The 15106-nt window shown below is 40.8% G+C and overlaps 1 protein-coding gene across 4 annotated transcripts in view; it reads right to left on the reverse strand.

Annotated features, from left to right (window-relative positions):
• Window positions 1–14687, reverse strand: part of zfyve28 (zinc finger, FYVE domain containing 28) — an 86659-nt gene extending 71972 nt beyond the window's left edge. For 3 of the 4 annotated variants that reach the window (XM_062042195.1, XM_062042194.1, XM_062042191.1), the window contains exon 1: window positions 14336–14687. In XM_062042195.1, the coding sequence (XP_061898179.1) occupies window positions 14336–14371 (36 nt within the window). In that variant the 5' untranslated portion in view covers window positions 14372–14687. The remainder of the gene's footprint in view (window positions 1–14335) is intronic. The other variant, XM_062042193.1, reaches the window with a different exon arrangement.
• Window positions 14688–15106: the final 419 nt, after the last annotated feature.

Here is a 15106-nt window from a genome sequence, read left to right on the forward strand (position 1 = left end):
TCTGATAGTATATATCTGTATCATGAATCAATGGACTCCGAATTAAACAAGTTGAAAAACTTATTCGGGTGTTACCATTTAGTGGTCAATTGTACGGAATATGTACTTCACTGTGCAATCTACTAATAAAAGTCTCAATCAATCAATCAATGCCAACTTTGATTGATTGATTGATTGAGACTTTTATTAGTAGGTTGCACAGTGAAGTTTTTCAACTTGTTTAAGTCGGGGTCCACTTAAATTGATTCATGATACAGATATATACTATCATATATACTATCATCATAATACATTCATCACACAAGATAATCACATTGAATTATTTACATTATTTACAATCAGGGGTGTGGAGGGGGTGGGGGGTAGGATATGGACAGCAAGTAGTGGACATATAGAGATAGAGAGAGAGAGAGAGAGAGAGAGAGAGAGAGAGAGAGAGAGAGAGAGAGAGAGAGAGAGAGAGAGAGAGATCAGAAGGCATAAGAAAAAGTATCTGCATTTGATTGTTTACATTTGATTATTAGCAATCCGGGGAAGGTGTTAGTTTAGGGTTGTAGCTGCCTGGAGGTGAACTTTTAGTGTGGTTTTGAAGGAGGATAGAGATGCCCTTTCTTTTATACCTGTTGGGAGCGCATTCCACATTGATGTGGCATAGAAAGAGAATGAGTTACGACCTTTGTTAGTTCGGAATCTGGGTTTAACGTGGTTAGTGGACCTCCCCCTGGTGTTGTGGTTATGGCGGTCATTTACGTTAAGGAAGTAGTTTGACATGTACTTCGGTATCAGGGAGGTGTAGTGGATTTTATAGACTAGGCTCAGTGCAAGTTGTTTTACTCTGTCCTCCACCCTGAGTCAGCCCACTTTAGAGAAGTGGGTAGGAGTGAGGTGGGATCTGGGGTGGAGGTCTAGAAGTAACCTGACTAGCTTGTTCTGAGATGTTTGGAGTTTAGATTTGAGGGTTTTGGAGGTGCTAGGGTACCAGGAGGTGCATGCGTAATCGAAAAAGGGTTGAACGAGAGTTCCCGCCAGAATCCAAGGTGCTTTTGTTGACCAGAGAGGAGATTCTGTAGAGAAATCTCGTTCGTTGGTTAACCTTTCTGATTACCTTGGTTGCCATTTTATCACAGGAAAGGTTAGCCTCTAGAATGGAACCTAGGTAGGTGACCTCATCTTTCGTGGTGATAACAATGTCACCCACTTTTATGGTGAAGTCATTGACTTTCTTAAGGTTGATGTGGGACCCAAACAGGATGGATTCTGTTTTACCCAAGTGTATGGATAGCTTGTTGTCAGCGAGCCAGGTGCAAGTTCTACACAGCTCAGCACTGAGGATTTTCTCCACCTGTGACTTGTCCTTGCCGGATACCAGCAGGGCAGAGTCATCCGCAAACAAAAACAATTCACAGTCGCATGCCGATGACATGTCATTTATGTATATTAGGAACAGTAAAGGTCCCAATATACTGCCTTGGGGGACTCCACAGCTCACCGAGAGGGGGGGGACACGGTGCCGTTCACCTCTATCACCTGCTCCCTCCCCTCCAAGTAAGACTGCATCCAGCTCCATGAGGTTTTGTTAAATCCGATTGCTCTGAGCTTATCCAACAGTATAGCGTGGTTAACGGTGTCAAAGGCCTTCTGAAGGTCCAGCATGACCATGCCGCAGTATTTGCCCGCGTCCACCTCATGTTTGATGTGGTCGGTCAGATAGAGAAGACATGTGTCAGTGGAGTGGTTAGTTCTGAAGCCGGATTGGAATTTGTACATGAGTTTATTAGTGGCAAGGTAACTATCGACCTGTTCATAAACTATTTTCTCCATTACTTTCGAAATGGAGCTGAGAATAGAAACAGGTTGGTAGTTGCCAGGTTCCAATTTGCTTCCTTTTTTAAAGAGGGGAGTTACTCTTGCTATCTTAAAATCTTTTGGTACTTGGCCTTGTGTAATTGATAGGTTTATTATGTGCGTGATGATCGGGGCAATGATGGAGGCAGAGTCCCTGAGGAATCTGGAGGGAATATTATCAAGGCCGGTGGCCTTGTTAGGGTGGAGCACGCTCAATTTTTTAAACACCTCATCAGCTGTGACCATTTCTAATTTGAAATCATCGTTGGATACTCCTAGCTTTCTGTAGAAGGCTTTAATGTGTTCTACACCAAAGCAGCCAGAGTGGTGGGACAGCTTGTTGACAAGAGTTGCGGCTATGCTGGTGAAAAAGATGTTAAGTCTGCTAGCTACCTCCATTTTGTCTGTAATGAGGGAGTCACCCTCCTTGATGCTGATGTTGGTGAGTCTTGTTTTAAGTTTCTGGCTGCAACCAGGAAACTGGTTGTTGAGAATTTTCTAGAGCTCACGTGGCTTATTTGTGTTTTCCTCTATTTTGTCGTTAATGTAATTTTCTTTTAAGGATTTAGTCAGGTTGGTTGACTTATTTCTTAATTTATTGCATTGCTTTTTGAGAGTTGAAAGGAGTAATTTGAGGTTGATGTTATTGGGTTGTTTATCTACTTCTGTTTTACATTTTTGGTATTCAGAGTATTTTCTGTCTCTGTCTTTAATGGCAGCTAATAGGTCCGGATTCATCCATGGTTCCGAGCGGGCTTTGATCCTGACTGTTTTCACGGGAGCCGTGTCATTTAGTATCTTTAGGAACGCCGTTTTGAAGCGATCCCAAGCAACATCGACCAGGTTGCTCGCGAGCACAGGGGACCAGTCCCACTCATCTAATTTTAAATTGAAATTGTCATTGGAGTATTTTTTGAGGGATCTGGATTGGGCTGTTATGTGGCCATTGGTTTTGGGTTTAGCTATTTTGCGGCTGCAGAAGGTTAGATAGTGGTCGCTAAGACCACAGATCATGACCCCACTATTTTTTATTTTAGTTATTTTAAGCCGGTCTGAAGTGAGAATGAGATCTATGGTTGATTGGGTGGAATCAGACAACCTTGTAGGTAGCGCTATTAGCTGGGGAAGACCGTGCAGATTACAAAACTTGCTGAAGGATCTGAAGACAGGCGCATCTTTGCGTTGAATATCTGTGTTCAGATCCCCAGTTATAATTTTCTCCACGTTGTCTGTCCCTGCCAAGCATTCTTCCAAAGCCCCATAGAAATCACTCTGATTAGGGGGTCTATAAACAGTCCCTATTAGTACCGGCTTAGCGTTTTTAAATTTGATTTCCGCCCACACAGATTCCAGGTCATTGTGGTTAAGATCAGTGCGAGTTATGTATTGTATATCTTGGTGAATATACATACAAACGCCCCCACCGTGTTTATTCCTATCCTTTCTGATAACCGAAAAGTTATCTATTTCTATCTCTGAGTCAGAAATTCTTTGATCAAATTTGGTTTCAGAGAAACACAAAATTTTTACCTTCGTGTTGAGGAACATTTCTCTGATTTGGTCGAGTTTGGCTCCAGAGAGGCTGTTCACATTAAGGTGGATGATGTGTAGTCCACTGGAACCAAAAAGAGCATCACAGTCCGCTGTGTTGTGGTACTGACCAGAAAAGTTCTTGGTTGTTATTGCTGTTGAAGTTGAAGAAGAGAAGGGAGAGAGAGGAGAGAGAGAGAGAGAGAGAGAGAGAGAGAGAGGCATCTTCCTCCAGGTGAAGGGGGAGGGAGGGGGAGGGGCGGAGTTGGAGAGGGGGAGGCCAGGTAGGGTTGCTGGGGGTGGATTTCCTTTTGGCGGGCTTTTTTGAGGACAAAGAGAATAACGAAAATGTCTTTGTAAAGGCGCCTCTAAATCCAGTGTATGCCGCGTCCTCGACCGTCGTGGACCGGGGAGAGGCCGCGTGGACCCCCCGCCATCTCGTGCAGTTCCCCGCCATCATCGATGACTGGTTCGCCGTCCACCGCCGCGTCGTTCACCGCCGCTGAGTCGATGCCTTCTCCGATGACTGTGTCGTCCTCCACCGCCGCCGCCGAGCCTCCGACCGTGTCGATGAACGGGGCGAAGTCCTCCGCCGAGCCGCCGATCGCTGGAGCACAGGTGAGCTTGAGCCGAGATGAGCCGGTAGCCGAGTTAGCTTCGATGGCGACGCTAGCAGTAGCATTGCTAGTCTTCGCCAGTCGGGACAACATTAACCATGTTGTTGCAGGTCCAGGGTTGAGTTCAGTGTCTCCTGATAGTAGAAGTAATAGTAGTATTATTGACTTTCTGTCTATCATTCCAGTCAGGGGCATGTTCCCTTTGCCTCGATGGCCAGTCAAGCACGATGCTAACACGTTAGCTCCAAAGCCAAGGGGCTTCGCTGATGTATTGTTGTGGAGATAAAAGTCACTGTGTATGTCCATTTCGCGTTCTTGACTCTCATTTTCAAGAGGGTAAAGTATCCGAGGAGGTTTAAAATATAAATCTGTGATCCACAGTAGAAAAAGGAGGAAGTCTGGGATAATCCGAGCAGTTGTTTGAATTCCCGATCGGGAGCGAAAGAGAGTGCGACCGCTCATCTCGGCGTCCGTTGTCCGTCACTTCACTGGTTTTAGGTTTTGTATACATATCTATATATAAATATATATATATTTATATTTATAAACACACACTGTATATCAAACAAACATAACAAAAGGGGTAATAGCTCAACAATCTCTTTTTACAGCAAGCTAAAACGTCAACACTGAACACGCACTAACCAAACCAATAACCAAAATCATTTTACCTTGTGTCTGAGAACGTTTGTGGCATTGTTGAACACTCTGGGAGTTTAGGAGTGATAAAAAGAAGTCCAGGTAGTAGTGCCTTCTCTTTCGCTGTAATAAATGTCCGCTGTGGCATCTGGATTAATAAAGTATTTCTGATTCTGATTTTACAGTCTCATCACAATTAAAATCCTCAAAATGAAGGCACCGCAAGCCGCAGGCTAACTACGCAGCTAAAATGCTAGCTCAGTAGTTGTTTAGCAACCCAAACAGATACAGCAAAACTATGAGTTTGGACACATCTAAAGCGTTTCTGATCACGCACAGTGATCTCTAAGACAGGCTGACACAGCTCTGACCGGCGCATGGTTTGACAATTGTGGTAATCAACTCGTCAGAAGTGCCACAAGCCTCAAAGCTTTTCGAAATGGCCACGCCGTTGTGTACAGGATGTAAACAGGATGTGACGTAGTGGGGCCCGCCTTTTCAAAATGGCCGTCCCCGCGGTTACAGGAAGTGAGGTTATCAAAATGGCAGCCCCCATAGGGCATAGTTGGCATGATGGAAAGGTTCGTGAAACGAGGTTCCACTGTACTTTATATTTTAGTCGAAAAAAAATTACTGTAGATTTAGACGACAAAAACATTGAGAAATTTAGTCGACTATAACTGAATTAAAACAAAATTTATTTGAATGACTAAAATATGACGAAAACTAAAATAAATTTTTGTCAAAAGACTAAAACTGAATGAAAAACTGCTGACAAAATTAACAATGTATGGGAACTGAAATATTTTCCTTCTGTAAGATGTGGACAATAAAGATTAACAATGCGTGCAGTGTTATAGCCTTGATGGGTTTTAAAGGGAATGTGGCAAAACTTGTATTGCACCACTTTAGGTAAAGTTAACATTTGCATTCCCACAGCAGCCATTTTTTTTCACGAGTCTGCACTTTTGACGAGAAATAGGACGAGCACATGGTGTCCTTTGGTAAGGTACACACAAGCACTACGATACATACAAATAAAGAGGCTTGCAAGGGGAAAAAAGGAAGTCCTTCTGAGTGGGAACTTATCTTGAAATACCAATAGCTCTGCTTCATTCAAGGAAACATGCTGATACAACACTTCTGTATCACCAGGATAAAATAGTTAAATACTAAATGGCTTACTTAGTGTTGATGCAAAAATGAAAACAATATGCCAAGTTCTATCATAAATGTAACAATACTAATGGGTTGGGCACGAACACTTCCTTCCCATTTTTTACATTTCAGGACGCTCTTGTCGCACTGGCCTATTTAATTACTTTTTGCTCACATTGAAGGAGAACAGGTTACTTAAAACCCACAGATAATTATGTTAGTTCCAACCATGGCGGTGACTTGGCAGAAAAGATGCTGATGTAATAGTTCAGCACTTCAGAGGCAATTCCATTCATGGCTGTGACAATACTCTATGTGTCCACCATCACTTACACAGTAATCCCAACAATAGGCCACAAATCCCAACAATAGGCCACAAAAACTATGCTGTGTCAAGACAAACGGCTGCATAGAAAAAAGCAGAAGGACAAGTAAGTTTATGCGGTCAAGACAATGAGAGCTAAGAGCTAATTACCTTGCAGAAAATCAGGTTACTGTTAGTGGCTGCCAGTTCAAAGGGGAACTCATACACTCCCATAGTCTCACTTACTTGCATCAACTGACTTTTAGCTACAAAAGTGGGAACAAATTGGCACACTGTAATATTCGCAGTTCAATTTTTTAATTGTGATGGTTCCAGCCCCCTCGCAATCCCGAAAGGGACAAGCGGTAGAAATGGATGGATGGGTGGATGGGTTTGTTTTGACCGCCTTTTAAATTTCGCTACATTGTGAATTACAAACCCTGTTTTCGTATGAGTTGGGAAATTGTGTTAGATGTAAATATAAACGGAATACAATGATTTTCAAATCATTTTCAACCCATATTCAGTTGAATATGCTACAAAGACAACATATTTGATGTTCAAACTGATAAACTTTTTTTTTTTGCAAATAATCATTAACTTTAGAATTTGATGCCAGCAACACGTGACAAAGAAGTTGGGAAAGGTGGCAATAAATACTGATAAAGTTGAGGAATGCTCATCAAACACTTATTTGGAACATCCCACAGGTTAACAGGCAAATTGGGAACAGGTGGGTGCCATGATTGGGTACAAAAGTAGATTCCATGAAATGCTAAGTCATTCACAAACAAGGATGGGGCGGGGGTCACCACTTTGTCAACAAATGCATGAGCAAATTGTTGAACAGTTTAAGAAAAACCTTTCTCAACCAGCTATTGCAAGGAATTTAGGGATTTCACCATCTACGGTCCGTAATATCATCAAAGGGTTCAGAGAATCTGGAGAAACCACTGCACGTAAGCAGCTAAGCCTGTGACCTTCGATCCCTCAGGCTGTACTGCATCAACAAGCGACATCAGTGTGTAAAGGATATCACCACATGGGCTCAGGAACACTTCAGAAACCCACTGTCAGTAACTACAGTTGGTCGCTACATCTGTAAGTGCAAGTTAAAACTCTCCTATGCAAGGCAAAAACCGTTTACCAACAACACCCAGAAACGCCGTCGCTTCGCTGGGCTTGAGCTCATCTAAGATGGACTGATACAAAGTGGAAAAGTGTTCTGTGGTCTGACGAGTCCACATTTCAAATTGTTTTTGGAAACTGTGGACGTCGTGTCCTCTGAACCAAACACGAAAGAACCATCCGGATTGTTATAGGCGCAAAGTTGAAAAGCCAGCATCTGTGATGGTATGGGGGTGTATTAGTGCCCAAGATATGGGTAACTTACACATCTGTGAAGGCGCCATTAATGCTGAAAAGTACATACAGGTTTTGGAGCAACATATGTTGCCATCCAAGCAATGTTACCATGGACGCCCCTGCTTATTTCAGCAAGACAATCCCAAGCCACGTGTTACATCAACGTGGCTTCATAGTAAAAGAGTGCGGGTACTAGACTGGCCTGCCTGTAGTCCAGATCTGTCTCCCATTGAAAATGTGTGGCGCATTATGAAGCCTAAAATACCACAACGGAGACCCCCGGACTGTTGAACAACTTAAGCTGTACATCAAGCAAGAATGGGAAAGAATTCCACCTGAGAAGCTTAAAAAATGTGTCTCCTCAGTTCCCAAATGTTTACTGAGTGTTGTTAAAAGGAAAGGCCATGCAACACAGTGGTGAACATGCCCTTTCCCAACTACTTTGGCACGTGTTGCAGCCATGAAATTCTAAGTTAATTATTATTTGCCAAAAAAAAATAAAGTTTATGAGTTTGAACATCAAATATCTTGTCTTTGTAGTGCATTCAATTGAATATGGGTTGAAAATGATTTGCAAATCGTATTCCGTTTATATTTACATCTAACACAATTTCCCAACTCATATGGAAACAGGGTTTGTATTTTAAATTCATGGATGACAGTCTAATTGTAGTTGTTTTGTTGTTTCACTTAATAAAGTCTAACAACTCACTGTAATATATTTTTGAGAGGAACTGAGGCAGAGCAGCACGGTGGTACGGTTAGTGCATCTGCCTCACAATACGAAGGTCCTGGGTTCGATCCCCGGGCTCTGGGTCTTTATGTGCGGAGTTTGCATGTTGTCCCAGTGACTGCGTGGGTTCCCTCCGGGATCTCCGGCTTCCTCCAACCTCCAAAGACATGCACCTGGGGATAGGTTGATTGGCAACACTAAATTGGCCCTAGTGTGAGAATGTGAGTGTGAATGTTGTCTGTGTTGGCCCTGCGATGAGGTGGTGACTTGTCCAGGCTAACCCCGCCTCCCGCCCGGATGCAGCTGAGGTAGGCTTCAGCACGCCCCGCGACCCCGAGAGGGACAAGCGGCAGAAAATGGATGGATGGATGGATGGATGGAGAGGCAGACAATACTTTTGATGTTATCTGCAGACTTTTTTATTTTTTTATTACTAATTGATTGAGACTTTTATTAGTAGGTTGCACAGTGAAGTACATATTCCGTACAATTGACCACTAAATGGTAACACCCGAATAAGTTTTTCAACTTGTTTAAGTCGGGGTCCACTTAAATTGATTCATGATATAGATATATACTATCAGATATATACTATCATCATAATACAGTCATCACCCAAGATAACCATCAGGGTATATACATTGAATTATTTACATTATTTACAATCCGGGGTGTGGGATGTGGAGGGGGGGGGGGGGGGATTAGGTTTGGTTGTTATCATCACTTCAGTCAACAATTGAGAACGGAGAAATGGACATTGAAACAGTGTAGGTCTGACTTGGTAGAATATGTACAGCAAGTAGTGGACATATAGAGAGAGAGAGAGAGAGAGAGAGAGAGAGAGAGAGAGAGAGAGAGAGAGAGAGAGAGAGAGAGAGAGAGAGAGAGAGAGAGAGAGAGAGAGAGAGAGAGAGATCAGAAATCATAAGAAAAAGTATCTACATTTGATTATTTACATTTGATTATTAACAATCCGGTGAGGGTGTTAGTTTAGGGTTGAAGTTGCCTGGAGGTGTACTTTTATTGCGGTTTTGAAGGAGCCGTTCGCAGCTGAAAATCTCTTGGTACACAGCTGCATTGACTCTGGACTTGATGAAACACAGTGAACCAACACCAGCAGCTGACATGGCTCCCCAAACCATTGCTGACTGTGGGAACTTCGCACTGGATTTCAAGCAACTTGGATTTTGCTCCTCTTCAGCCTTCCTCCAGACTCTAGCGCCTTGACTTCCAAATGAAATACTAAACTTGCTTTCGTCTGAAAACAGGACCCTGGACCACTCTGCAACTGTCCAGTGCTTCTTTTCCATAGCCCAAGTCAGACGCTTCTAGAGATTTTAGAGCACAACAGATGCTTCCATCTGTTGAAAAGCTCCATGTAGATGATGATTTAATTTTCCAGCATGATCTGGCACCTGCGCACAGTGCCAAAACCACCAGTAACTGGTGTACTGACCATGGCATTACTGTCCTCGATTGGCCTGCCAACTCCCCTGACCTGAACCCCATAGAGAATTTGTGGGGTATTGTGAAGAAGAAGCTGAAAGACACCAGACCCAATAATGCAAATGAGCTAAAGGCCGCTATTGAAGCATCCTGGGCATCCATAACACCTCAGCAATGCCACAGGCTGATTGCCTCCATTGCCACGCCGCATTGATGCAGTAATCCGTGCAAAAGGATTCCCAACCAAGTACTGAGTGCATTAATTGACATTTTCAAATGTTTGATTTTGTTTTGCTGTTATAAATCTTTTTTTTTTTTACATGGTCTGAGGAAATATTCTAATTTTTTTAGATAGGATTTTTGAGTTTTCTTAAGCTGTATGCCATAATCAGCAATATTAAAATAATAAAAGGCTTGCAATATTTCAGTTGATGTGTAATGAATCCAGAATGTATGACATTTTAGTTTTTTTTAATTGCATTACAGAAAATAAAGAACTTTATCACAATATTCTAATTTTCTGAGACAGTCCTGTATACATATTGCATCATTATGCTCGTTTGTAGGCATATTTGAGCTCATTTGATTTCCTTTACTTATTTCCTCTGTGTATTTAATTTATATTTGCATGTCTCATGACACATTATCTGTATGTGTTATGGGTGCATTTCTAATAGTTATTTGTGTGCCACGTTGTTCCAGACCACAGCAAACATTACCCAGCTCGCAAAGATTGTAATAAATCCATTAGAAGACAGACTGCCGTTTCCTTTAACTTGGACACACACTTGGCCATTCTAAGCCAGTAATTTCCAGGAGTTATCTTATCCTCAGAGAAGCCTACATTTTACTAATGTTTTACAATGTTGTAAAAATGTGTAGAATAAATAATACATTTTAACATGTCTGTCAACAAAGATTTGCGTTAGCCTGCGATTGTGTTTGTATTGTTGATCCAATATGGCTCAATATTTTGGGTTGCCGACCCCTGTCCTATATGGTCTTCATGCAAATGCTCAGCGATAATCTTTGTGCATCTATTCTCCAGAAGAGGGAATATTGGAATAATGTACAGTCCAAGTATTGCACAGGATAATTTTCAATAGGACAGTTACTCACACAGTGCTCACTATAAATAGCACGAGTACAGAATTACTGTCAAGCAGTTAACCACATAGATCATTCATAATCGACCTCTGGCAAACAAACACACTGCTTTTACTCTGGGAAAAACTAAATATATATTGAAGATACGGCATATGTCGAGTATATACAGGACTGTCTCAGAAAATTAGAATATTGTGATAGTTATTTATTTTCTGTAATGCAATTAAAAAAAACAAAAATGTCATACATTCTGGATTCATTACACATCAACTGAAATATTGCAAGCCTTTTATTATTTTAATATTGCTGATTATGGCATACAGCTTAAGAAAACTCAAAAATCCTATCTCAAAAAATTAGAATATTTCCTCAGACCAAGTAAAAAAAAAAGATTTATAACAGCAAAACAAAATCAAACATTTGAAAATGTCAATTAATGCACTCAGTACTTGGTTGGTAATCATTTTGCACGGATTACTGCACCAATGCGGCGTGGCATGGAGGCAATCAGCCTGTGCCATTGCTGAGGTGTTATGGATGCCCAGGATGCTTCAATAGCGGCCTTTAGCTCATTTGCATTATTGGGTCTGGTGTCTTTCAGCTTCTTCTTCACAATACCCCACAAATTCTCTATGGGGTTCAGGTCAGGGGAGTTGGCAGGCCAATCGAGGACAGTAATGCCATGGTCAGTACACCAGTTACTGGTGGTTTTGGCACTGTGGGCAGGTGCCAGATCATGCTGGAAAATGAAATCATCATCTACATAGAGCTTTTCAATAGATGGAAGCATGTAGTGCTCTAAAATCTCTTGGTACACAGCTGCTTTGACTTTGGACTTGATGAAACACAGTGGACGAACACCAGCAGCTGACATGGCTCCCCAAGCCATTGCTGACTGTGGGAACTTCACACTGGATTTCAAGCAACTTGGATTTTGCTCCTCTCCAGCCTTCCTCCAAACTCTAGCGCATTGACTTCCAAATGAAATACTAAACTTGCTTTCGTCTGAAAACAGGACTCTGGACCACTCTGCAACTGTCCAGTGCTTCTTTTCCATAACCCAAGTCAGACGCTTCTAGAGATTTTAGAGCACTACATACTTCCATCTGTTGAAAAGCTCTATGGAGATGATGATTTCATTTTCCAGCATGATCTGGCACCTGCGCACAGTGCCAAAACCACCAGTAACTGGTGTACTGACCATGGCATTACTGTCCTCGATTGGCCTGCCAACTCCCCTGACCTGAACCCCATAGAGAATTTGTGGGGTATTGTGAAGAAGAAGCTGAAAGACACCAGACCCAATAATGCAAATGAGCTAAAGGCCGCTATTGAAGCATCCTGGGCATCCATAACACCTCAGCAATGCCACAGGCTGATTGCCTCCATGCCACGCCGCATTGATGCAGTAATCCATGCAAAAGGATTCCCAACCAAGTACTGAGTGCATTAATTGACATTTTCAAATGTTTGATTTTGTTTTGCTGTTATAAATCTTGTTTTTTTTACTTGGTCTGAGGAAATATTCTAATTTTTTGACATACTATTTTTTAGTTTTCTTAAGCTGTATGCCATAATCAGCAATATTAAAATAATAAAATGCTTGCAATATTTCAGTTGATGTGTAATGAATCCGGAATGTATGACATTTTTGTTTTTTTAATTGCATTACAAAAAATAAAGAACTTTATAACAATATTCTAATTTTCTGAGACAGTCCTGTGAATCGATCTACCTTCTCCATACTTATACAGTTTGTTGCTTAATGTGCATTTCTTACACCTAAAAAGTTTTGAAAAATAAGTCCCTCATCTTATCAAAAGTGCTGCAGCTAGCATATTTTAGGCCCTTTATTTAACAAGGCAGCCAAGCCTTCAATACCGCTTGCATGATTTGAAGAATTACAGCATATCCAATACTACTTGACTGCAAGCGGCAATGAGTGGACCTGGGAGTTGCTGATTTAGCAGCACATTTACCTTTCCCAACCATCAGTATAGTCAGATTTAAGGCATCATCAGCTGAAGTATTAAAATCCAGCAAAAAAAACCCAACAAACATTACTCATTCAAGCAATGACAAAGTAGTGGTCACTGACTTTATGGTTAAGAGGCAAAAGCTGCATGTACACCAACCAACCGCAACATTGTCATACCAAAAGCTTTTTTTAATATTTTGGTTACCTTCGCTTAATGAGGCAAAATATTGCATACAGCTGTGCAGCATTGTACACGGCTGAAAACTACAGTCACAATATTAATAAACATATTGTTAGGCGAATGATTCGCTGACAGTGCCAATCTACACTGGAAATGGTTATCTTTGTAAAGGTAGACTTAATACAGCTCTTGTAGTGGCTCTCATTAGGCTGTTCAAGTGACAATGACAATTTAGAAATTTGAATGATTTTATTCTTTAAGGTTTTGAACTTACTAAATTGAGTTTGACACGTGGGTTCTTTCTATGAACGCTATTTGTGTATAGAATAATACACCAATTAATTTGTCAAATTAATCATGAAAATGTATTGTAGTTTTTAAAATATTGAAATATTTCGAATGAAAATACATTTGTCTATTTTTTCTTTAAACATTGATAAAAAAAATACTTTACTTTTTTTCCCGCAAAAATACTTTTACAAAATACTAGTATACGTATGTCTTTTGTTCAACAATAACTTCTACAGTACTTCTAATCTGCTTGTTATTCAGAAATAAATAGAATTAGGTGCAGTATGGTATGTTTTAAAATTGCCTAAAAAGTTACATTAGGAACATTCCATGTTTACATTTACAGTTTAACAAGTCCAAAAAGGTGCAAGAAGCAAGGTTTTTTTATCCATCACCTTCTATATTGACAATTTTAGTAAAAAAAAAAGTGTTATCTCCTGTGTTTGTCACCTTTTTATTTGGCCCAGAAAATAGAGATTGGGTAAAAGACAATTTTGATAAAATAAAAATAAAGATGTTGAAGGAATATAACTAAAAATAATTAATACAATAATTAACGAGATTAAAAATGAATGTATAGACTCCAGTGGCCATTCCTAATAAGGTATTTACATAATAACTTACATTGATGTACTTTTGGAGGAAAAAATACTAGGAAAACATTTCTAAAATAATATTTAAACAATTAAATTAACTATTAAATATTGTTGTTCTTGGCGTCATAATCTTTGAGAATCAACTTTGCCTTGTTCATTGTAAACATGACTTAAAACTTGATATGACCATAATTTAACTGCACTGCCTGATAATGATGACTTTTTATAGTTATTGCAAATATTTGAAAAGACAATCAGTGATACTATTGTGACAATAAAGCAAGTGGAGAACAGCATACCATAAAGCGTTGTGACATGAAGTGTATTTCTTTGTGTAGCTCTTAACAAAAGGGGTAAATAAACACAAGGGGAGGGGGCACTGGCTGCAAGCATGTCAACATCAGTATCACACCGGCTAACGTTAGCAGATGTGTGACATAGACAAGGGAGGCAGCCAGCAACACTGCTGCTAGCTTCCACCGGGATTACAATGTTAAAAAACTAAATGGCGGCATGACATGGCGAGTAAATCCAAGATAACTTACCTTTGGCTTGTAGAGCCACTTTCGAAAGCGGTTCATCACCACCTTCCTTTGTACGGAGCACTCGTCTTATCTTTTCCGGCGGTACCTGTGTTGTCTAACAGCCTTGCTCGGCTGCTAAGCTAGCTAGCAGCGGTGGCTACAGTTTTAAAAAAAACCACACTAACGCAATGTAGGGTAACTTGTCCTATTGGTAACAACACAATGTCCAAGCATAGACTACGAAGGATATTCGGAGTTATTTCCACATTTCCAGATTTGCTGTCAGTCTCCCAGGTCCGACCACTTCCGAAGTCCTGAGCGCACAACCAAGAGAAGAGCGACTACTGCGCCGTCCACTGGATGACAGTCACATTGACAACATTCACCTCCCACTTTCTCAGGAAGTGATGCGTTCATGGACCGCCCGCAAAACATCGCAATGCACACAACAGACGCGTTGTTATGACAGGGCAGAATTCGTTTTTAAGGATATATCGTTGGTTTTGAATAAGAATCGTATACCTTTTGGCATAAACTGATTTTAGATTAATGCGTACGCAACCCCGAGAAGGACAAGCGGTAGAAAATGGATGGATGGATGGGCATGTTACACGTTTTGGTTGTGTGATCCAGAGATACGTGTCATTACTTAAAAAATAAATGTTTTTGAGAACAATGACACAATTATTATGTACATATTCAATGAAAAGCAGATTACGGTAATCAGATTTCTACATCGTGAGACCATACCGCCCAAAACATGTTTTCATGTGCTCTCACTAATCAGCTTTT

The sequence above is a fragment of the Entelurus aequoreus genome, linkage group LG03 (genome assembly GCF_033978785.1).
Source record: "Entelurus aequoreus isolate RoL-2023_Sb linkage group LG03, RoL_Eaeq_v1.1, whole genome shotgun sequence".
NCBI classification, from domain to species: Eukaryota; Metazoa; Chordata; class Actinopteri; order Syngnathiformes; family Syngnathidae; genus Entelurus; species Entelurus aequoreus.